General features: G+C 45.7%; 1 protein-coding gene across 1 annotated transcript in view; it reads right to left on the minus strand.

The window, feature by feature from the left end:
• Positions 1 to 509: 509 nt before the first annotated feature.
• LOC129713172 (synaptic vesicular amine transporter) overlaps positions 510 to 25,625 on the minus strand; it is a 53,562-nt gene continuing 28,446 nt past the window's right edge. The window contains exons 7-16 of the mRNA XM_055662014.1: positions 25,451 to 25,540; positions 23,059 to 23,102; positions 22,753 to 22,813; positions 18,194 to 18,289; positions 18,008 to 18,086; positions 12,080 to 12,131; positions 11,915 to 11,978; positions 8,322 to 8,441; positions 6,132 to 6,265; positions 510 to 3,245 (exon numbers count right to left, since the gene is read on the minus strand). Of these exons, the coding sequence (XP_055517989.1) occupies positions 3,159 to 3,245; positions 6,132 to 6,265; positions 8,322 to 8,441; positions 11,915 to 11,978; positions 12,080 to 12,131; positions 18,008 to 18,086; positions 18,194 to 18,289; positions 22,753 to 22,813; positions 23,059 to 23,102; positions 25,451 to 25,540 (827 nt within the window). The 3' untranslated portion in view covers positions 510 to 3,158. The remainder of the gene's footprint in view (positions 3,246 to 6,131; positions 6,266 to 8,321; positions 8,442 to 11,914; positions 11,979 to 12,079; positions 12,132 to 18,007; positions 18,087 to 18,193; positions 18,290 to 22,752; positions 22,814 to 23,058; positions 23,103 to 25,450; positions 25,541 to 25,625) is intronic.

Below are 25,625 nucleotides of genomic sequence, written 5' to 3' on the forward strand. Positions count from 1 at the left end.
ATATAACCATATAAACAATTACAGCTCGAAACAGGCCGAATGGACCTTCTAGTCCGTGCCGAAACACATTCTCTCCCCTAGTTTCCTATACCTTTCTCATACCATGTGTCCATTCCCTCCACATATGCAGCCAATTTTTTTTTTTTTTTTACTCCAGCACAGTGCTGGCTCGTTGCTCAAGATTCCAGCACGTATTTTCTACATTTCTATGTTTCTATATCATGTGTCCATTCCCTCCACAGATGCAGCCTGACCCGCTGAGTTACTCCAACACTTTATGGGTTGCTCAAGATTCCAGCGTCTACAGTTCCCGGTTTTTCCAATGTTTCCATGTTTTCCGGCAGCTGTTTCCAATTGTCCCTGTAATCTTCAGTCAGTCTCTTTGTCAAGAAATCTTTGTTTAGTTTAATTTAGCGGAAACAGGCCCTTCTCTGGACATTAACGCGATTCTACACCCACTAGGGACAATTTTTACATTTACCAAGTCAATTAACCTACCCTTGGAGTGTGGGAGGAAACCAAAGATCTCAGAGAAAATCCACGGGGAGAACGTACAAACTCCATATAGATAAACACCCGTAGTCGGGATCGAACCCTGGTCTTCAGCGCTGCATGCGCTGTGAGGCAGCAACTCTACCACTGTGCCACTGTGCCACCCATATAATATCTTAAATTCTCTCCAGAGATGAGAACATTGTACAGTACGTGCAGGAACAGGCCCTTTGCCCCACAAAGTCTGTGCCGAACCAGATGCCAAGACCCACTTTACCTTCCTGCATGTAACCCATTCTTCCATTCATAAGATCATAAGATTATGCGAAAGGAGCAAAATCAGGCTATTCGGCCCATCAAGTTTACTCTGCCATTCAATCATGGCTGATTTGTCTCTCCCTCCCAACCATATTCTCCTCCCTTCTCCCCATATCCATGTGTCTATCCAAAAATCTCCCAAAATGCCACTATTTTATCTGCTTTCAACACCACCCATGGCAGCACATTCCAGGCACTCACCGGGCAACCCTGTGTATAAAAAAAACATGGCCCGCACACCTCCTTTAAATGTTACCCCTCTCTCCTTAATGCTGCTATTTCCATTCCGTGGAAAAGGTTTTGACTGTCTACCCTATCTATGGCTTTCATAAGTTTGTATAATTCTATCAGGTCTCCACCAAACCTCCGGCATTCTAGAGAAAACAATCTGAGTTTGTCCATCCTCTCCCTGTAGCTAGCACCATAATCCAGGCCTCATTCTGGGAGATCTCCTCTGCACCCTTTCCAAAAACTCCACATCTTTCCTGTGATGGGGCGAGCAGACTGAGAAGTTTAGTTTAGTTCAGTTTAGTTTAGAGATACAGCGTGGAAACAGGCCCTTCGGCCCACCGAGCCCCTACTGACCAGTGATCCCCTGCACATTAACACTATCCTATACACGAGGGACCGCGTGGGAGGAAACCGAAGATCTCGGAGAAAATCCACGCGTTCACAGGGATAGCGTACAAACTCTGTACAGACGGCACCCGTGGTCGGGATCGAACCCCGGACTTGACACTGCAAAAGCTGTAAAGCAGCAACTATACAGCTGTGCCACCATGCCGCAAGTGTTTGGTTTAATAGAACATATTGTATTAAAGAGCAATTGTAATTCAATTCAATTGTAACTTTTTGTAAAGAACAGAATAGAGCTCTAGGGGCTAGTGGAGTCAAGGGATATGGGGAGAAGGGGAGATAGAGCACTAGGGGCTAGTGGAGTCAAGGGTTTTGGGGAGAAGGCAGGCACGGGTTATTGATAGGGGACGTTCAGCCATGATCACAATGAATGGCGGTGCTGGCTCGAAGGGCCGAATGGCCTCCTCCTGCACCTATTTTCTATGTTTCTATGTAATAAACGTAAGGAAATGAATAGCTGATGGGCCTCTGTGGTTTGAATCAATCTTTTATTGTTCTCCAATTATTTTCAATCTGTTTACCAACTCTCCCTGCAGCGGTCTCAATTTTTTGAATGCTATAAAAACTATTAAACTTTCACTTCATTAGTCTACTCTGTTCTATGGAAACAATCCAGTTTTATTCCACCATTAAAATTGTTCATTGTCACTCGTGTATTTTCGAGTCAAAGAGTTACACAGCACAGAAACAGGCCATTCGGGCAAAATAATCCATGCTGACCAAAATGCCATCTATACAGTGTGAATCCTCGTCAACGTCTTGTACAGATGTAACATATTATCCTAATGTGTATAAGCAGTCCCCTGACTGAGAAGCCAATGTGCCAAAAACCTTCACCACCCTGTCTCCTTAGGTTCATAGTGTGATACAGTGTGGAAACAGGCCCTTTGGCCCAACCTGTCCACACCGGCCAACATGTCCCAGCTACACTAGTCCCACTTGCCGGTACTTGGTCTATGTCCCTCCAAACCTGTCCTATCCATGTACCTGTTTCTGCGCTGTCTCTCTAAACTAAACTAAAAATTAATTAACTTGTGGAACACAAATGTAATTGAGACAAGTTAATCAGGATATAAAAGGCAAACAAGACTCTGCAGTTCATTTATGGAGAGATATTTAAAAAGCAATTATGTCAACATATCAAATCTTGATTAGAAGGATGGTGATTCATGGAGTGTAAAATAAGAATTTCATTGTTCCAGTTCACATCTGATGCATATGATGGTAAAGACTTGAATCTCTTGAAGGCAATACGACCTTTAAATAATTAGAACGTTTAAAAAGATAGACATTGTAGATTGTGAAACTACAGTCCATAATTATGATAGTTACAAATGAAATATGCTGCCATGCATCATGAGTTTTAGAAATCTGGAATTCACTATCACAAGGGCAGATCCGGTTAATATATGAAGGCTATTTAATGAAAGCTGGATAAACAAACACAAGAGGAAGGAATAGACGGATATGTTAAGAGATTTGGATGCAGGGGATTGGGGAGGGAGGGGGGAGGAAGAAAGGGTTGTACCGAACGGCCTGTGGTCTTCTTATGCATTCTGATGTTTCACTGTTGTTTCAAATACAGCAGTCCCAGTGTCTCCACGCTGCGTTTGGTCACACATACTGGTCATTTGACACCGAACTAAATGATGGCTTCAATTTATTGGCAGAATAGGGTTACAAGACTTTTTCTGATCACCATTGCACAGACTTTATTTAGTGCCTCCTGCCATCGGGATATCTTGACCGAACCTCTCGGAAGTGTAACAATTGGCTGTATAGTCCTGGTTCAAAATCATCTATAAATAAAAGCAAAATGATTAGTATTTAAGTAGCTGTGTCGGCACCCAAATTATGGAACGATCTGCGTCTCCACATTAAACAGGCATCTTCTCTGTCTGTTTTTAAATCACTTCTTAAAACCCATCTCTTCTCTGTGGCCTTTGATACCCAGTAAGATGTCGACTTTATTTACTTGATTTAATTTCTTATTTTGATTGCATTATTGCGTGGTTATTATTTTATGTCTTTTAATTTATTGTTGTATTTCATATGTAATTTTTGCGCTTTATGTGAGCTGTTATGTTATGTTGTCTGTTTATGATGTCTTGTTTATTCTTCTGTACAGCACTTTGGTCAACATTGGTTGGCTTAAAGTGCTTAACAAATAAAGTTGGATTGGATTGGTTTGGATAGATATTAGGCATAGGGCCAGACAGCATGGAAACAGGCCTTCAGTCAGGGAAAAGGGGTCTACCCTATCTATGCCTCTCAAAATTTTACATACGGTGGTGCAGCGGTTGAGTTACTGCTGGAGACCCTGGTTCGATCCCGACCATGGGCGCTGTCTGTACGAAGTTTGTCCGTTCTCCCTGTGACCGCGTGGGATTTCTCCGGGAGCTTCGGTTTTCTCCCACACTCCAAAGACGTACATTGGTTAATCGGCTTGGTCTAAATGTAAAATTGCCCCTAGTGTGAATGATAGCGTTAGTGTGCGGGGATCACTGGTCAGCATGGACTCAGTGGGCCGAAGGGTTTGTTTCCACTCTGAATCTCTGAACTCAACTACCTGGATTAGAGTGTATTTGCTATAAGGAGAGGTGGATATATTTTTTCTTCTAGAATGCCAGAGGTTGAGGAGAGATCTGATAGTTGTTTTAGTAACCAGAGCTCCCAGAGAAAACCCACACAGTCATGTGGAGAAAGTACAAACTCCGTATAGACAGCACCCGTAGTCAGGATCAACCCCGGGTCTGTGGCGCTGTAAGGCAGCAACTCTACCGCTGCGCCACCGTGCTGCCCCTCTTCCAGTAGATTATGCACTGGGATTGAGCGAAGGGTTGTGAACATTAAGTAAAAGGAGACAATGTATTCATTAGATTCCTTGGCAATAGACTGGAAATGGATGGGCCTCTACAAGGTGGCCGGCTAGGAAAAGGGGAGATGCAGCGAGACCTGGGTGTCATGGTACACCAGTCATTGAAAGTAGGCATGCAGGTGCAGCAGGCAGTGAAGAAAGCGAATGGTATGTTAGCTTTCATAGCAAAAGGATTTGAGTATAGGAGCAGGGAGGTTCTACTGCAGTTGTACAGGGTCTTGGTGAGACCACACCTGGAGTATTGCGTACAGTTTTGGTCTCCAAATCTGAGGAATGACATTATTGCCATAGAGGGAGTGCAGAGAAGGTTCACCAGACTGATTCCTAGGATGTCAGGACTGTCTATGTGAAGAAAGACTGGATAGACTTGGTTTATACTCTCTAGAATTTAGGAGATTGAGAGGGGATCTTATAGAAACTTACAAAATTCTTAAGGGGTTGGACAGGCTAGATGCAGGAAGATTGTTCCCGATGTTGGGGAAGTCCAGGACAAGGGGTCACAGCTTAAGGATAAGGGGGAAATCTTTTAAAACCGAGATGAGAAGAACTTTTTTCACACAGAGAGTGGTGAATCTCTGGAACTCTCTGCCACAGAGGGTAGTCGATGCCAGTTCATTGGCTATATTTAAGAGGGAGTTAGATGTGGCCCTTGTGGCTAAGGGGATCAGAGGGTGTGGAGAGAAGGCAGGTACGGGATACTGAGTTGGATGATCAGCCATGATCATATTGAATGGCGGTGCAGGCTCGAAGGGCCAAATGGCCTACTCCTGCACCTAATTTCTATGTTTATCTATGTTTCTATGTTACAATGTTGATACCTCGACAGTCCAATTCACACACATTTAGAGTCATAGTCATCGAGCCATTCTGCGTTTGAACCATATCCTTCTAGATCTGTCCTATCCATGTACCTGCTCATGTGTCTTAAATCTTATTATAGTGCCTGCCTCAACTACTTCCTCTGGCAGCTCGTTCCCTGTATCCAGCACCCTCTGAGTGAAAAACATCCCTTCCCTTCTCACCTTCAACCGATCTCCTCTGTTTCTTGATTCCTCTACCCTGGGAAATAATCCCTGTCACCCCATTCCTCACCCCTTGTTCTCACTCCTCACCCCTTGTACTCTCTCCTCACCAGCCCTTCACTCTTCACAACCCTCACTCCTCACCTCTTCACCTCATCTCCCCCTCAATCCTCACCCCCTCAATCCTCACCTTTTCACCTCCTCACCGGCCAACTCCTCACCTCCACTCCTCATCCCCACTCCCCTCCCCTCCCATTCCCCAGCACCACACTGCTCACCACTTGATTCATCGCTACCCCGCTCCTCTACCCTCCCTCTCTTCACCACCTCACCCCCTCCCCAACATCCTTCGCCAGCCCACTCCTCACCATCTTATCCCTCACCATCTCACCTCTCCCCTCCCAATGCTCAGCGCCCCACCCCCTCATCCCAGAGGCAATTCGGACTGTAAACGCCTATCTCACCAGGGACTAACTCTACTGAACGTTTTTCCTTCCATTATTTATTATGTAAAAGAATATGTGTGTTATGATTGTGTTTATAATTTGTTTGGTTGTTTTGTTGTTTGTCTTATGCACAAAAGTCCACGAGCATTGCCACTTCCATTTCACTGCACATCTCGTATGTGTATGTGATAAATAAACTTGACTTGGCTTGACTTGACTTGACTTGACCCCATCCCTCACCCATTACTCTCCCCACCGCACCCCACTGCAGACTGACTCCAGTCTCCATCCCTGACCCCATCCATCACCGTAAGCCAAAGGCCTTTTAACATTGTTTACCATTTTCTCTTCATTGACGGGCGGGTTCCTCAGGATGAAGCAGAGTGGAGAATAGCAAATGTTGATGGCCCCGATGATGAACATCAGCCATTGGAATCCGATCGTTTTGACAATAGCACCTCCAAGAGAAGGCCCTGTCGGTAAACACAAAATTACTAATCCTTGAGATGCGGTAGGTGCTGTTTTCAAATTAAATTAATCAAACTGCCTGCCTTCCAAGGCAGTAATTCCAGGTTCAGATCCAGATCGTGCTGCAATCTTTCACAACCATCTTCACTATCTGCGAACCCACTCACTTTTGTACCATCAGCAAACTTGCAAATCTTGCCCTGAAGGTTTTCATCCAAATCACCGATGTAGATGATAAACATAACGGGCCCAGCACCGAACCCTGAGGCACACCACCAGTCACAGGCCTCCAGTCCGAGAAGCAACCTTCCATGGAGCCAATTTGCGAAATATTCAGCTATCTCTCCTTGGATCCCATGCAATCTAACCTTCCACAGCAGTCTACCATGCAGAACCTTGTCGAATGCCTTACTAAAGTCCATGTACATAACATCTGCAGCTCTGCCCTCACCAACATTTTTGGTCACGCCTTCAAAAAAATCAATCAGATATGTGAGACATGAACTGTCCACGTACAAAACCATGCTGACTATCCCTAATCAGCCCCTGCCCATACATGCCTGTATAACCTATGATTAGTGGAAGGGTAAGTGGCAAAGGTGAGGAGACAACAGCAAAGATCCTATAGCGAGCAGGATAGTCCACTCAACGAAAAAGATGTAGTACGGTCATGGGCAGATTCATGGGTCATTTTAGGCCCCATTTCTGTAACCGGCTTCCGTCTCCGCACCAAAGATCCCATAGCGGAGCTAGAAACATAGAAACATAGACAATAGGTGCAGGAGTAGGCCATTCGGCCCTTCGAGCCTGCACCGCCATTCAATATGATCATGGCTGATCATCCAACTCAGTATCCTGTACCTGCCTTCTCTTCAAACCCCCTGATCCCTTTAGCCACAAGGGCCACATCTAACTCCCTCTTAAATATAGTCAATGAACTGGCCTCAACTACATTCTGTGGCAGAGAATTCCAGAGATTCACCACTCTCTGTGTAAAAAATGTTTTTTCTCATCTCAGTCCTAAAAGATTTCCCCTTTATCCTTAAACTGTGACCCCTTGTTCTGGACTTCCCCAACATCGGGAACAATCTTCCTGCATCTAGCCTGTCCAACCGATTAAGAATTTTGTAAGTTTCTATATGATCCCCCCCTCAATCTTCTAAATTCTAGCGAGTACAAGCCGAGTCTATCCAGTCTTTCTTCATATGAAAGTCCTGCCATTCCAGGAATCAGTCTGGTGAACCTTCTCTGTACTCCCTCTATGGCAAGAATGTCCTTCCTCAGATTAGGAGACCAAAACTGTACGCAATACTCCAGGTGTGGTCTCACCAAGACCCTGTACAGCTGCAGTAGAACCTCCCTGCTCCTATACTCAAATCGTTTTGCTATGAATGCTAACATACCATTCGCCTTCTTCACTGCCTGCTGCACCTGCATGCCTACTTTCAATGACTGGTGTACCATGACACCCAGGTCTCGCTGCATCTCCCCTTTTCCTAATCGGCCACCATTCAAGTAATGGTCTACGTTCCTGTTTTTGCCACCAAAGTGGATAACCTCACATTTATCCACATTATACTGCACCTGCCATGCATTTTCCCACTCACCCAGCCTATCCAAGTCATCTTGCAGCCTCCTAGCATCCCCCTCACAGCTAACACTGCCCCCCAGCTAGTGCGGAGACGGAAGCCGGTTACGGAAACATCCTCTTAAAAATAAAAGTTCTTTGGTAAAAATCTTCTCCTCATTTTCAGAATTATAATTTATTAACACAAACTGTTCCCCCGCAACGTTGATTACACTGCGGGTCGGGTCGGGTCGGGTTACGGAAATGGATGAAAAAAAGACCCATGTTCCGCTCCGTTGCGTACTACACATCAGCCCGTTGCATTTAGCAGGAGTGGTCTATCTTGCTCCACTATAGGATCTTTGGACAACAGGGTGTGAGACCAGGAAGGAAGAGGTCAAATATAAAGCTGGGGGGAGGGTCACCTAAAGAGCTGCAAGTCTGGACCCGTTGGGCCGAATAGCCTCACTCCCACCCAAGAAATATTGACTCACCAATAGCGAACCCCATACAAAGCGCCACATCAGCGATGGCAAAAACGCTTCCATACACGGACACGTGACGAATATCTACCAGGTGACCCATCGTGGGGACCATCGAAGCATCGATCATCCCTGCTCACATCAGAAGATATAAAGATAGAAACATACAAAATAGGTGCATGAGGAGGCCATTACGCTCTTTGAGCCATTAACGCCATTCAATATGATCATGGCTGATCAGTACCCAGTTTCGGCTTTTTCCCCATATCCCTTGATTCCCTTAGCTCTAAGAGCTAAATTTAGTTCTCTCAAAATTTAAGTATCAGTCGTACTTTACAAATCATGCATCTGATTTAGGAACAACCCTCTATATAGTCTCAACACCATGTTCAGTTTTGAGTTTTGAGGTACAGCGTAGAAAGAGGCCCTTCGGCCCACCAAGTCCATGCTGATCATCGATCGCCTGTACATGCTGTCTACGTTATTCCCTTCTCGCATCGCACACACACTGGGGGCAATTTGCAGAAGCCAATAATCCAACAAACCCCACGCTTCTTTGAGATAGGGGAGGAAACCAGAGCATCCTGAGGAAACCCATGTGGCCACAGGGAGAAGGTACAACCTCTGCAATGACGGCACCTGTAGTCAGGATCAGACGCAGGTCTCTTGCGCTGTGAGGCTGCAATTCTACTCTTCCATCCCAGAGAGCCCCAACAATAATATACTGAGAATGGAGGATGGATTGTCAAAAGCAAATGGCTTGAAGCAACCTTTATGTGTGGGACGTGGCCAGTCCATGCCCCGCTGCGTGTAGTTATTGACCAGGAGAGGCGGGGGCTTGCTTTAGCTCTGTGCCTCATATGTAACTTTGGTGATAGTTTGAAATAGGCTGTGTGAGGATTCACACAGTGAAGCTTGCATACGGTGTTCTTGTCTTCATGGGTGGGGGCACTGAGTGCTAGAGTCAGGAAGTCATGTTGCAGCTTTATGAAATGTAGCTAGGCCGCATTTGGAGCCTTGTGGGTCATTCTGGTCACCCCGTTACAGGAAGAATGTGAAGGGTCTGGAGAGGTGCCGAAGAGGATTACCAGAATGCCGCCTGCTTTAGAAGGCAAGGCAAGGCAAGGCAAGGCAACTTTATTTATATAGCACATTTCATACACGAGGCAGACTCAAAGTGCTTCACATAAAAACATGTCATACAATAAAATGAAATAATAAAATGAAATAAAATAGAACTAAAAGAAAAGAAAAGCAAAATTAAAAATGCATTATAGAAAGTGCAAAAGTTAAAAGTGCAATGTAGTTAAGATTTAGCTGAAAGCTAAAGTAAACATAAAAGTTTTCAGTCTTGTTTTAAAAGTGGTCAAAGTTGAGGCAAGTCTTAAATCTTCAGGAAGTTTATTCCAGCTATTTGTTGCATAGTAACTAAATCCTGCTTTCCCATGTTTTGTAATAGCATGAAGTTGAGAAGAGTTTGAAAGACAGGAGGCACAGCGGTGGTGTTGCTGCTTCACAGCACCAGAGGCCAAGGGTTCGATCCTGACTACGGGTGCTGTCTGTGTGGAGTTTGCATACTCTCTCTGTGACTGCGTGGGTTTTTTCCAGGTGCCTCGGTTTCCTCTCACATTCCAAAGACCAGTAGGTTAATTGACTGCTGTAAATTGTCCCCCCAGCAAGTAGGATAGGACTAGTGTACAGGTGATGGTTCATCTGCATGGACTCGATGGGCTGAAGGGCCTGTATTCATGCTGTATCTCCAAAATGAAAACAAAAAATGTGCATATTTTTCTCTGGAGCGTCGGAGTTCAATGGGAGACCTGCGTAGTATATAAAATGATGAAAGACATAGATAGGGTAGACAGTAACCTTATTCTCCAGGATGTAAATGTCCGAGACTAGCGGGCACAGCTTTAAGGTCAGAGGGGGAAAATTTAAAGGAGATGTGTGGGGCAAATTATTACAGGGATTGTGGTGGATGCCTAGAATGCATGTCTTGTGTTGGTGCAGTAGTAGCTACAAAGGTAGCATTTAAAAAGGCTTTTAGATAAGCACATGGATATGTAGGGAATGGATTTGGATTGCATGCAGGCAGGGTAGATTAGTCTAACAGGCTTCATATTTGGCACAGATGTCATGGGCCGAAGACCCTGTTCTTGTGGTGTATATTTTATGTTCTATGAAAGAAAGCATTAAGCTTGTGATGACAAACAAGGATGTTTGCTTTGGCTTTTGAACTTGAAGTGTCCAATTTTTTAATCCTTCTCATTGTGTAACAATAAAAGGAATTCCAGTTGAAATGTGATTGAGTCTCCCACTTCATACGTCAGCAAAAGGACATGTTGAACCATTTTTGGTTCAACATGTCATAATTATCAGTCAGCTGGTCAGAATCTTCCGCCCTACCTAAAGCTCGAGGATGCTGAATTCCCAATGAACTGAACCCAGAAATGATGACATATGTTTTAGATGTCTGCTATTCTGCAGCTTGAGAGACACAGATCATATCAATGAGTAGCTGTTGAGTCGAGTAGACCACTCACAAATGGCTGTACAAAAACTGACCCTGCCTGTCACCCAATCCTGGTTGCAAATACATTCAAATGTAGATACCACGAACTGCAGATGGTAGCTTACAAAAAGAGACACAAAGTGATTGAGTAACACACAGCAACTGTGGAGAACATGGATAAGTGACATTACAGATCGGGGCATTCTTCAGACTGATTGTGGTGGTGGGAGTGCCGGGGGGGTGGGAGGCGGGAGGGGGGGGGGGGGGGGGGGGGGGGGGGGGGGCTAGGCTAGCGGGGGGACAAAGTTTGACATGTGATAGGTGGATACATATGGGGGGGGGGGGGATGGGAAGATGGTTGGACAAAGGCCAGGGATGAAAAGACAAAAAGTGTGAGATAAGGTTAGAAAAAGTGCAAATTGTGAAGCCAGAGGAAGGAATATAGGTGGAAGGTGATGGGGGTAGGGGTAAGGTGGCAGACTTTGTGTAAGTAGTCTACATTTTGTCTTGCCGATGTAAAGGAGGCCACATGGGGAGCTCTGAACCACAGATACTAGAGGAGCTAGTATCTTTGCTCTGAACGCAGTAGATGAGGTTAGAGTAGGTGCACATAGAAACATAGAAACATAGAAATTAGGTGCAGGAGTAGGCCATTCGGCCCTTCGAGCCTGCACTGCCATTCAATATGATCATGGCTGATCATCCAACTCAGTATCCCGTACCTGCCTTCTCTCCATACCCCCTGATCCCCTGATCCCCTTAGCACAAGGGCCACATCTAACTCCCTCTTAAATATAGCCAATGAACTGGCCTCAACTACCCTCTGTGGCAGAGAGTTCCAGAGATTCACCACTCTCTGTGTGAAAAAAGTTCTTCTCATCTCGGTTTTTAAAGGATTTCCCCTTTATCCTTAAGCTGTGACCCCTTGTCCTGGACTTCCCTAACATCGGGAACAGTCTTCCTGCATCTAGCCTGTCCAACCCCTTAAGGATTTTGTAAGTTTCTATAAGATCCCCTCTCAATCTTCTAAATTCTAGAGAGTATAAACCAAGTCAACATGAACAAATGCATTCTTATCCTTTGTCCCACTGACCAATAGCAAAGCCTGCTCCAAAACCAGGCGCTATCAGCACAAAGATGCTCGTTGCAAAAGGAACCTAGGACACAACAGATATTTATATTAGAAACAAGGAGAGCAAGCAGTCAAAAGAGCTTCAATTTGAATGAAACATTTAAAAAAACGAGATGAGTATCTTACTAAGATTATGCTGATCCCTAAGACCACCATTCCAATTAGGGAACACAGCCACCTATGGATAGACAGAGAATAAGGGTGTAAATACATTTATACACAGGTGTTTATTAATATGAGAGAGTATTGTCATTATTAAAGAGCGGAATAGCTATGTTGGGTTACAACCTTAATACCTCAAGGAGTTCCATAATCCTGTACCTCAGTGTTTTAAATCACTGCATTGATGTTGAATTGAATTTATTGTATTTTAGCGAGACCCTCGTCATTGGTTGGCTCGATCACGTCGGGGTCACCACTTTAGCGAGACAGGCAGGTTGAGTTAAAGGATTTTTTATTAACAAACAAACACGGAAATTGAACTGTGTACACGCATGCCAGGTCAGCTAACTCTAAAAGAGCTCCTGTTGCTGGGAGGAGCGCTGACGACTGAGTAGGCACGCGTTTACTGAGTTCAATTATCGTTTTTGTTTGTTAATAAAAAATCCTTTAACTCAACCTGCCTGTCTCGCTAAAGTGGTGACCCCGACGTGATCGAGCCAACCAGTGACGAGGGTTTTCGAACTTCCCCAAACCACCACTAGGTGCCGCTACAGTATATTTCTGTCTGAGTGATGATGAATATTTGGCAGCTGTCCATTTCTGAAGAAGAGTCTCGGCACCAAAAGTCACCCACACTCCTTATTTCCTGAGATGCTGCCTGTCCTGCTGAGTTACTCCAGCATTTTGTGTCCATTTCTGATCCAATGCCACACATCCTATTCAATTCTCATTCCTGCTCCCACTCTACCTCTGCTTTCCGCTCCAGCTCGTCCGTCCTCTGAGCGCTCTCCTAGACATAATCTACATTCACAAATCTCTGGTTCATTATCGACCCAGCATTAGAAGCTGCATCTCCAGCTTCTAAACTGTAGCACCTCTTCCATAAACATCTTTTTTTTTTCTGTCTCTCTGGTCTTAAAATTATTCTTAAGCTATTTTAATTCGAGTCACAGGATTATACAGGATGGAGTAGGCCCTTCTGCACAGTCCATTCATGCTGACCAAGTTGCTTAACCAAGGAGGTCCCACTTGCCTGTGCCATATATAACAACCATATAACCATATAACAATTACAGCATGGAAACAGGCCATCTCGGCCCTACAAGTCCGTGCCGAACAACTTTTTTTTTTTCCCCTTAGTCCCACCTGCCTGCACTCATACCATAACCCTCCATTCCCTTCTCATCCATATGCCTTTCCAATTTATTTTTAAATGATACCAATGAACCTGCCTCCACCACTTCCACTGGAAGCTCATTCCACACCGCTACCACTCTCTGAGTAAAGAAGTTCCCCCTCATATTACCCCTAAACTTCTGTCCCTTAATTCTGAAGTCATGTCCTCTTGTTTGAATCTTCCCTATTCTCAAAGGGAAAAGCTTGTCTACATCAACTCTGTCTATCCCTCTCATCATTTTAAAGACCTCTATCAAGTCCCCCCTTAACCTTCTGCGCTCCAGAGAATAAAGACCTAACTTATTCAACCTATCTCTGTAATTTAGTTGTTGAAACCCAGGCAACATTCTAGTAAATCTCCTCTGTACTCTCTCTATTTTGTTGACATCCTTCCTATAATTGGGCGACCAAAATTGCTTCTATACTCATACTATATTCATTCTATACTCATACTATACTCATTCTATACTGCCAAGTCCGCACCCCTCCAAACCTTTCCTATCCTAAGTGTCTTTAACATGTTATAGTTGTACTTGTCTATCATTGCTCTGGCAGTAAGTTCTATGTATGCATCACCCTCCGTCTGAAAAAGTTGCCTCCTGGGTCCCGTTTAAATCTTTCCCATTTCATCTTAACTTTTTTCCCTCTGTGGCTATTCGCTTTATCTACGCTCTTCATGGATTTATTTACCTCTATAAGGTCACCTTCAGCGACTCGTGTTCCTGAGAAAAAAACTAGAAAAACCTAGAAGAATAAGGCAACCCCTCCAGACCTGGTGAGATCCTCATAAAACCTGTTTTCCACCTTTTCCAGTTTAAATATATTGTTTCCATGGCAGGAGAAACCAGAACTGTACACAAAACTCCAAATGTGGCCTGTCCCACTTGGCTGTCATTCGCGCGCCATTTACTCGACCTGCTAGTGTGTGGGTAGCATGCGGGTAGCACGTGGGTAGCGCGTGGGTACGCGTAGGTAGTGCGGGACGGGCGCATGGAGTGGTGTGGGGAAGTGTGGACTTCGTCCTGTACGAAATCGTCGCTCGCCACCGGACTGTCACGTAACCGACGGCCAAATTGCGACAGGCCCAAGACCCTGGCGTGACGCAACATCTCACCTCCAACAGCAGCAGAAGCAGGCAAACGATCGCTGAGCTCGGCCTGGGGCTCACGGCCGTTGCGGTCCGAATCCTCCCCCACTTCTACTCCCAGAGCGGGGTCAAGATGTTTGGAGATAGACACAAAATGCTGGAGTAACTCAGCGGGACCGGCAGCATCTCTGGAGAGAAGCGATGGGCGACGTTTCAGGTCGAGAACCTTCTTCAGACTGAAGAAGAGTCTCGACCCGAAACATCATCCATTCCGTCAAACGTCAGTCACTACCGGCCTGTCACATGTGGGACAGGCCCTTTACCAATGCCTTGTACAGCTGTAACATAATGTTCCAACTCCTGTACTCAGTGTGTGGATTGATAAAGGCAAGTGTAACACCTTCTTCACCACCTTGCCCGCCTGTGTGACCATCTTCATTGAATAATGTACCAGCTCTCTGTTCAGCAACACTCCCCAAGACCTGACCATTAATGTGTCTGAAATCTTTAATTCGTCATAAATGCTACTGTTTAACCTCACATTTAGTTACAAATTATTATTAATGGTACTGTGGAAATATAAGATTTGGAAACTGAATAAGGGGTAAGCCATTTAGAACGGAGATAAGGAAACACTTTTTCACACAGATTTGTGAGTCTGTGGAATTCTCTGCCTCAGAGGGCAGTGGAGGCCGGTTCTCTGGATACTTTCAAGAGAGAGGGCTCTTAAAGATAGCGGAGCCAGGGGATATGGGGAGAAGGCAGGAATGGGGTACTGATTGGGGATGATCAGCCTTGATTACAGTGAACGATGGTGGTGGCTCGGAGGGCCGAATGGCCTACTCCTGCGCCTATCGTCTATTGTCAATTGAATTAGAAAAAAAGTGACCAAGAAAAGCAGTTGTGTAAGGTTTTATCAGTGTTTGCACCCGTTTCTGGACTTTATTCATTGGAATGCTGGAGACAGAGGGGTGATCTTATAGAGGTCATCAAGGGAATAGAGGGAGTCTTTTTTTTGCCGGGGTAGATGAATCAAGAACTAGAGGACATAGGTTTAAGGTGAGAGGGAAAAGATGTAATAGGCACCTTTTCAATGGGTGATGGATATATAAATTAGCTGCCAGAGGTAGTATGAGGACTGTAGAAAGAACTGCAGATGCTGGGAAAATTAGATAAAAGTGCTGGAGGAACTTAGCGGGTGAGGCAGCATCTATGGAGAATAGGTGACGTTTCGGGTCGAACATTGACAATAGACAATAAACAATAGATGCAGGAGTAGGCCATTCGGCCCTTCGAGCCAGCACCGCCATTCAAAGTGATCATGGCTGATCTTCTCCAATTTCAGGTAGTCCTTGCTTCCCCTCCCCTTCCCAGCTCTCCCACATCCTACTGTCTCCGCCTCTTCCTTTCTTTCCCACAACAACGAGTCTGAAGAAGGGTCTCGGCTGGAAACATCGCCTATTCCTTCTCTCCATAGATGCTGCCTCACACGCTGAGTTCCTGCAGCAATTGTATCTAATTGCCAGAATAAATAGTTGAGGCTGATACAGTAAACAAATTCAGAGGACAGTAGGAATGGAATGTCTAAAGGGCCTGTCCCACTTGGGCGTAATTTGCTCGTAATTTATGCGATATAATTTACGCGTCACGACGCACGCATGGTACGTGGTGACGTAGGCAGTGACGCACGGCCGTGCACGGCGCCCTAGGACTTTGGGATGTACAAATTCTTTGCACGCAACCTGTGTGACACGCAAATGACGCCCAAGTTTGACAGGCCCTTAAGAGAGATGTGAGCCAAATGATGGTAAACAGGACACACTTAGATGGGGCGTTTTTGTCACCATGGACAAGTTAGGTCCAAAGACCTGTTTCCATTCCGTATGATTCTGTGACTGGACATCTTGCTCCCCAGGAAAGTCGACCCCACACTGTCCAAATTCCTTCCCGGATCGGGAATTATTCCCCTGTCATATCTCCTACACACAAAGTGCGCGGCAGATGTTTCTAACTAACGCACAAAAGGTTTGGCGCCCACTGTAAACAAGAAGTGTTGTTGACAGTGAAGTATTTACAGGAATGATCCCAGGATTGAGTAGGTTAACATATGGTGAGCGTTTGTCGACACTGGGCCTGGACTCGTTGGAGTTCAGCAGAATGAGGGGGACCTCATTGAAACGTACAGAACAATGAAAGGCTTAGATAGACAATAGGTCCAGGAGTAGGCCATTCGGGCCTTCGAGCCAGCACCGCCACTCAATATGATCATGGCTGATCATCCAAAATTCGGCTCCTGCTTTCTCCCCATAATCCCTTGATTCCTTTAACTTCTACTTCTTGCATATGGCGTGCACAGCCTAAAGTTGTAGGACAACTTGTTCTATTTGATCTTATTTGATTGTGCACACCAGGTTGATTGCATTTGTCGAAACAGGGTGAAAGTTGCAATCTCCCACCCCATTCCTTTAGCTCTAAGAGCTATATCTAACTCTCTCTTGAAAAATCCAGTCAATTTGCCTCCACTGCCTTCTGTGGCAGAGAATTCCACAGATTCACCACTCTCTGTTTTTCCTCTTCTCAGTCCTCAATGGCCTATTCTTAAACTGTGACCCCTGGTTCTGGACTCCCCCAAATGTCTAATCCCTTCAAAATGTTATGTTTTATATGTTTCTATATAATACCTTTCCAATTTGAAGATGAGGTTTAGATACTTTTGAAGCCCATTCACGTGATGAATCTGACACTAATAAAGAACATTGATGGGTCTCGACCCGAAATGTCACCCATTCCTTCTCTCCAGAGATACTACCTGTCCCGCTGAGTTACTCCTGCATTTTGTGTCTACATGGAATGAGTTATTTGTAAGCAAGGTCTGATCCAGTTTGTGTTCATAACAACATAGAAAATAGGTGCAGGAGTAGGCCATTCGGCCCTTCGAGCCTGCACCGCCATTCAATGTGATCACGGCTGATCATCCAACTCAGTATCCTGTACCTGCCTTCTCTCCATACCCCCTGATCCCTTTAGCCACAAGGGCCACATCTAACTCCCTCTTCAATATAGCCAATGAACTGTGGCCTCAACTGCCTTCTGTGGCAGAGAATTCCAGAGATTCACCACTCTCTGCGTGAAAAATGTTTTTCTCATCTCGGTCCTGAAAGATTTCCCCCTCATCCTTAAACTGTGACCTCTTGTTCTGGACTTCCCCAACATCGGGAACAATCTTCCTGTATCTAGCCTGTCCAACCCCTTAAGAATTTTGTAAGTTTCTATAAGATCCCCACTCAATCTTCTAAATTCTAGCGAGTACAAGCCGGGTCTATTCAGTCTTTCTTCATATGAAAGTCCTGACATCCCAGGAATCAGTCTGGTGAACCTTCTCTGTACTCCCTCTATGGCAAGAATGTCCTTCCTCAGATTAGGATACCAAAACTGTACGCAATACTCCAGGTGTGGTCTTACCAAGACCCCGTACAACTGCAGTGGAACCTCCCTGCTCCTATACTCAAATCCTTTTGCTATGAATGCTAACATACCATTCGCCTTCTTCACTGCCTGCTGCACCTGCATGCCTACTTTCAATGACTGGTGTACCATGACACCCAGTTCACATCTCACGTTGTTCCTACCTGCCCATTTTATTGGCAAGGACTCCGAAGAGACTTGTGCCCAGCAGGTAGGCAATGGTGGAGGGCAAGAAAGCCAGACCTATGCGGAGAAACAGACAGGGATTAATGAAGATGTGGAGGCGGTAGGGAGCTGATCTTGTCCGTTACCGTCGGCTTTGTAAACAAATGTTTTTGTTGATCTCATACCCAGCTGTAGTTTAGGGGAACACATGGTCTTCATCATCCATAGGGGCAGGGCCTGTTCTAGCATGGCCACCGCCATGTTGGCGAAAATCAAACTTCCTTCAGAGAAAATAAAACGCACAATCTCACCCGCCTGCTCACACGTTCATTAGTACGGCACGGTGGCGCAGCGGTAGAGTTGCTGCCTTACAGCGCCAGAGGCCCAGATTCCATCCTGACCATGGGCGCCGTCTGTACGGAGTTTCTGCTTTCTCCCAGATCTCCGGTTTAGAAACATAGACATAGAAACATAGAAATTAGGTGCAGTAGGCCATTCGGCCCTTCGAGCCTGCACCGCCATTCAATATGATCATGGCTGATCATCCAACTCAATATCCCGTACCTGCCTTCTCTCCATACCCTCTGATCCCCTTGGCCACAAGGGCCACATCTAACTCCCTCTTAAATATAGCCAATAAACTGGCCTCAACTACCCTCTGTGGCAGAGAGTTCCAGAGATTCACCACTCTCTGTGTGAAAAAAGTTCTCCTCATCTCGGTTCTAAAGGATTTCCCCCTTATCCTTAAGCTGTGACCCCTTGTCCTGGACTTCCCCAACATCGGGAACAATCTTCCTGCATCTAGCCTGTCCAACCCCTTAAGAATTTTGTAAGTTTCTATAAGATCCCCTCTCAATCTCCTAAATTCTAGAGAGTATAAACCAAGTCTATCCAGTCTTTCTTCATAAGACAGTCCTGACATCCCAGGAATCAGTCTGGTGAGAACCTTCTCTGCACTCACTCTATGGCAATAATGTCCTTCCTCAGATTTGGAGACCAAAACTGCACGCAATACTCCAGGTGTGGTCTCACCAAGACCCTGTACAACTGCAGTAGAACCTCCCTGCTCCTATACTCAAATCCTCTTGCTATGAAAGCCAACATACCATTTGCTTTCTTTACTGCCTGCTGCACCTGCATGCCTACCTTCAATGACTGGTGTACCATGACACCCAGGTCTCGCTGTATCTCCCCCTTTCCCAATCGGCCACCATTTAGATAATAATCTGCTTTCCCGTTTTTGCCACCAAAATGGATAACCTCACATTTATCCACATTATACTGCATCTGCCAAACATTTGCCCACTCACCCAGCCTATACAGTCACCTTGCAGTCTCCTAGCATCCTCCTCACACCTAACACTGCCCCCCAGCTTAGTGTCATCCGCAAACTTGGAGATATTGCCTTCAATTCCCTCATCCAGATCATTAATATATATTGTAAATAGCTGGGGTCCCAGTACTGAGCCTTGCGGTACCCCACTAGTCACTGCCTGCCATTGTGAAAAGGACCCGTTTACTCCTACTCTTTGCTTCCTGTTTGCCAGCCAGTTCTCTATCCACATTAATACTGAACCCCCAATGCCATGTGCTTTAAGTTTGTATACTAATCTCTTATGTGGGACCTTGTCGAAAGCCTTCTGGAAGTCAGATACACCACATCCACTGGTTCTCCCCTATCCACGCTACTAGTTACATCCTCGAAAAATTCTATAAGATCGTCAGACATGATTTACCTTTCGTAAATCCATGCTGACTTTGTCCAATGATTTCACCACTTTCCAAATGTGCTGCTATCCCATCTTTAATAACTGACTCTAGCAGTTTCCCCACTACCGATGTTAGACTAACTGGTCTGTAATTCCCCGTTTTTCTCTCCCTCCCTTCTTAAAAAGGGGGGTTACGTTTGCTACCCGCCAATCCTCTGGAACTACTCCAGAATCTAAAGAGTTTTGAAAGATTATTACTAATGCATCCACTATTTCTGGAGCTACTTCCTTAAGTACTCTGGGATGCAGCCTATCTGGCCCTGGGGATTTATCGGCCTTTAATCCAGATTTACCCAACACCACTTCACGACTAACCTGGATTTCACTCAATTCCTCCACCTCCTTTGACCCGCGGGCCCCTGCTATTTCCGGCAGATCATTTATGTCTTCCTTAGTGAAGACGGAACCAAAGTAGTTATTCAATTGGTCCGCCATATCCTGGTTCCCCATGATTCACCTGTTTCTGACTGCAAGGGACCTACATTTGTTTTAACTAATCTCTTTCTTTCCTCCCACACTCCAAAGATGTACAGGTTTGTACAATTATACATTGTCCCTCGTGTGTGTAGGGTAGTGTTAGTATGCGGGAATTGCAGGTCATCGCAGACTCAGTGGGCCGAATGGCCTGTTTCCAGGCTGTATCTCGAAACTAAAGTAAACTCATTTGAATTTGCACTTGGCAAATCCGTGCTGAAAGCCTGAATAAATATGGAACATTTCAGACACAAAATATTTCAGACTCAATGTGCTGGAGTAATTCAGTGGGTTAGGCAGCATCTCTAGAGAATATAGGTAGATAACATTTTTGGATCAGACCTTTCTTCAGACTTCTTCCCCAAAATGTAACCTACCTATATTTGTTTAAAAGTATGTTTTGGAGGATTTATTTAGCTTTTCTGTGTGGGGGAGGGGGGTTGGTTAAGAGGGAGACCGTTTCCCAGTCATCTCCTGGCGAGGATGCAACTATTCTCTGAGTTGCGTCCTCACCCCCCTCTGGCCCCCCTACCAACTGGATTGGTGCGGCCTTTCCTGCCGGAGACCGGCCAATGATTCGGCGGCGGCGCAGCACTGGATTCATCGCGGGGCGGACGACGCTTTACCCGGATCGTCCTTTGAAGCTCCGGAGTGTTGGACCTGCTGCTTCATCATCGTGGAGCTGTGGTTTGCGGAGCTCCCAGCCGCGGGCGGCGCTGACTTCAACATTGTGGAGTCCTGGGACCCTTTGCCGAGGGCCGCCAGCGTGAATCTCCGCCCAGCGCGGCCTGTGGACTCCGGTTGGAGGTGGCTGATTCGGAGGTCTCCCGTTCCGACGACGGAGTTCCATCATCCCGGCGAGGAGCGGGGGGGGGGCTCAGGAGGCCCCGACCATGGGTAAACAACAGAACACATAGGAGGATGACTGAACTTTGGTGCCTTCCCTCACAGTGGGAAACTTGATTCCGCTGTTTGGGGATGTTTGTGTTAAAGACTATCGTGTTCTGTATTCTTTTTTTATTTGTATGGCTGTAAGGTGACCACAAATTTCACTGTGACAATAAATGTCTCTTGCTTGTCTCTTGTCTTGTCTTCAGAAGCCCCACCAGTCCATCTATTTCCCCCCAGTGTGTACCCCACAGGGATATCTGTTGTTCAAGATAATGTGAAGGTGTTTCAGATTTGAGGTACCTGTACCTGCATTGATGTTGAACAATCGTTATTCGTGGAGCCCAAAGAACTTCAGGAACAGTCAACTTTCAAAGAGTTATAGAGTCTCACAGCGTGGAAACAGGCCGTTCAGCCCAACTTGCCCACACCGGCCAATATGTCCCATCTACACTAGTCACACCTGCCTGCATTTGGCCCATATCCCTCTAAACTTGTCCTATCCATGTACCTGTCTAAATATTTCTTAAACATTGCAATTATCCCTGGTTCAGTTACCTCCTCTGGCAGCTTGTTTCATATACCTACCAACCTTTCCATTAAAAAGTTACCCCACAGGTTCCTATTAAATCTTTCCCCCCTCACCTTAAACCGATATCCTCTGGTTCTCGATTCCCCTACTCTGGGCAAGAGACTGTGGATCTACGTGATCTATTCCTCTCATGATTTTGGGCATCCCTCATCCTCCGGCGCTCCAAGGATTTGAGTCCTAGCCTGCTCAACCTCTCCCTATAACAAAAACGTGAAATTGAAATTAAATTTAAAACGAAAACAAAAAGAAAAAGGCAAGCGACTGTTGGCTGGCTGCCGTGTGGACAGCGCTTAAACAGGAACGAATGAATGAACAATCAAACGCCATTTTATCCTCTGGGCAGAGGTTTCTAAAACTAGAGTGCCCCCCCCCCCCTCCCCCACGCCGGATCCCCATTGTCTTCCCCTCCCCCCCGTCACGCTCATCGACCGCTGATCGCGGGTCAATCACGAGACCCCACAACCGCTGAGGCTCCTGTAGCCGCCATGGCCCCACCGCTGTCTATGCCGAGGCTCACACTGCTGTCGAGGCTCCACCACCGTATACATCGAGGCTGTCGCCACCGATACTCCCATCGCCGCTGCCACTGAGGTTTCGTCGGCCCAGGCAGGCCTCACCGCCCGGATTCTCCGCAGTCCCCTGGGAGGCCTGTGGGGCGAGTCGGGCGCATTCTGGTCGGCGGTGGCGCAGTTGTTCGACGGGTGGATCGGGCGTGCCGATCAGAAACAGGCCCTTCGACCCACCGAGTCCGCACCGACCAGTGATCTCCGCACACTAATACTATCCTACACACACTAGCGAATTAACCGACAAACCTGTACATCTTTGGAGTGTGGGAGGAAACCGAAGATCGCGGAGAAAACCCACGCGGTCACGGGGAGAACGTGCAAACTCCGTACAGACAGCACGCATAGTCAGGATCAAACCCGGGTCTCTGGCGCTGTGAGGCAGCAACTCTACCGCTGCGCCACCGTGCCACCCTCAAGCAGATCTCAATTGAACAAAGAAGTGATGATCTTACCAGTGGCGATTAGAATATATGGGTCTCTCAGCAAGGTTAAAAGCGATGAGCCTTTCTGACTCTAAACGCATAAAAGAAATAACAGTGAGATAGATACGGGCTGGCATGTACACCTTCACTATGCTGATAACTATTATTTGTATACTATTAATCAAACGTTTGATTTCTGGTCCTTACAGTTTAGTTTCTGATACTGTCAGAATATGCTGTGTGAGTCACCTTCAGATATATAACCAGTTCAGCAGGACATTTACATGCAAGTGATTCAATGGATATAGAAATTGTTGAAAACAAATGGTTGCTTACCTCTGGGGTGGGCATGGTGGGTTGTAGAATCCAAAGTTGGAGACCTAACCAATTAGTCACAGAATTCAGAATCAATTTTAAAATGATTTCACAATTTCGTCAACTTACTATATACAGCAGGTGATTTAAACTAGTGTAAATTGTTAGAGAAAATGGATTATAGACAATAAACAATAGGTGGAGGAGTAGGCCATTCGGCCCTTTGAGCCAGCACCGCCATTCAATGTGATCATGGCTGATCATCCACAATCAGTACCCCGTTCCTGCCTTCTCCCCATATCCCCTGACTCCGCTATTTTTAAGAGCCCTATCTAGCTCTCACTTCAAAGCATCCAGAGAACCCGCCTCCACTGCCCTATGAGGCAGAGAATTCCACAGACCCACCACTCTCTGTGAGAAAAAGTGTTTCCTCGTCTCCGTTCTAAATGGCTTACTCCTTATTCTTAAACTGTGGCCCTTAGTTCTGGACTCCCCCAACATCGAGAACATGTTTCCTGCCTCTAGCATGTCCAAACCCTTAACAATCTTATATGTTTCAATGAGATATCCTCTCATCCTTCTAAACTCCAGAGTGTACAAGCCCAGCTGCTCCATTCTCTCAGCATATGACAGTCCCGCCATCCCAGGAATTAAACTTGTAAACCTACGCTGCACTCCCTCAATAGCAAGAATGTCCTTCCTCAAATTAGGGGACCAAAACCGTACACAATAGTCCAGGTGTGGTCTATCTAGGGCTCTGTATAACTGCAGAAGGACCTCTTTGCTCCTATATTTGATTCCTCTTGTTATAAAGGCTATGTGTAGGAAGGAACTGCAGATGCTGGTCTACACCGAAGAGAGACACAAAATCTTGGAGTCACTCAGCGGGACAGGCAGCATCTCTGGAGAGAAGGAATGGGTGACGTTTCAGGTCGAGACCCTTCTTCAGACTGTATTTATGTATAGTATCATCTGATCTGATTGGACAGCATACACAACAAAGTATTGTTCCTCAGGACATACGTGCAACAATAATAAACATGAACCTAAATTTATATTGAGAGAGGGGTGCACATAATCAAATGAAATGAATTAATAATTTGCTTTTCAATAGCAGGCCAAGCATTTATTCTGAAATTCTTCACATGGTGAGAACACATCCACAGAATCCCGGCTGACACATTTGAAAAGAGACTCATTGAAACTCTGGTAATAATAATAATAATAATAATAATAATAATAATAATAATAATAATAATAAAAAATACTTTATTGATCCCCTCAGGGAAATTCAGATGTCCAGAAGCCCTCAGCCAACAAACCCACACATTCAAATCGAATGCAGACAGGAAATACATAAAATACAATGTGGACACTACCTGAGAGCAATAAATACTTAAAAAGACCAATAATTCACAATTATAATATTAAACCATGCAAAAATGCATCCCCCTACAGCCTAGGGGTCTGAATTATAAAATCTAATGGCTGCAGGGGTGAAGGATCTCCTGAACCGCTCCGTTCTACAGCGCAGGGAGAGGAGTCGGTTGTTTTTCCGAGTGCTGTTTTGACTCTCCAGAATGACATGGAGGGGATGCACGGGGTTTTTCAGGATGACCTGCACCTTGTGCCTCATACGCCTCTCAAGCACATCCATCCCAGAGTCCACTCTCCCCTCCAGCACTGAGCTAGCCCGTTTAATCAGCTTGTCCAGCTTCTTGTTGTTTTCTGGGCTCGGGTAAAGATCACAACACCAATGCTTGAGGAACTCAGCAGGTCAGGGCAGCACCCGTGGAGGGGAATGGACAGGCAACGTTTCGGGCCAGGACCGATGGAGTGGAGGGGAGACAGCGGGTTGGGGTGGAGCAAAAACTGGGCCATTCCCTCCACAGATGCTGCCTGACCTGCTGAGTTCCTGCAGCACCGTGTGTTTTGTTCAGGGTTCCAGCATCTGTGGTTTCCTGTGTCTCTCGACATGAGGTCAGTCAGTGCTGCCTTCTTCAAGGATGATGCAGAGGGGTGTTCTCCGACAAGTCACCTGATGTGGAACAGTCAACAGGAGGACATTTTGTCCACAAAACCTTTTCACAAATCAGGCTATCTTTAATCCCTTGTACCATGATGCGAGTTTACCCTAGAGCTCTCCCAAGTTAAAAATATAATCAGAATCGTGGTATTTCATCACCAGTATTTTTTTACTCTTGGAAATTTTTCACAATTCACGAGTTTCCGCGTTTCCCGAGTATCCGCCGTTAGCATTACGAGCCGCTACGAGACATCCACGAGCTCCGACGTACCCGCTACGTACATTCTACGTACTTACCACGAGTTTGATTTTTTTTTTTAACTCGCTAGAGCCCTTGGGTAAATTCGCATCGTAGGACAGGGCCTTTATGATTTAAATTGAACAAACCTCCATTGAGTAAAGTCAAGGCAGCCAAGGTCAGGAAAGGAGATGACTTCCCTGCAAATTCATACATCACGCTTCCAAAAGGTGCTCCAACTACAAGTAGTAGAACAGCTGGAATCAATCCGTGTTCGGGCAGATAAACATCTCAAAGCATCAGTCAGCGGACAATTCATTTTAT

Source organism: Leucoraja erinacea, chromosome 35 (genome assembly GCF_028641065.1).
Source record: "Leucoraja erinacea ecotype New England chromosome 35, Leri_hhj_1, whole genome shotgun sequence".
Classification (NCBI taxonomy): domain Eukaryota; kingdom Metazoa; phylum Chordata; class Chondrichthyes; order Rajiformes; family Rajidae; genus Leucoraja; species Leucoraja erinaceus.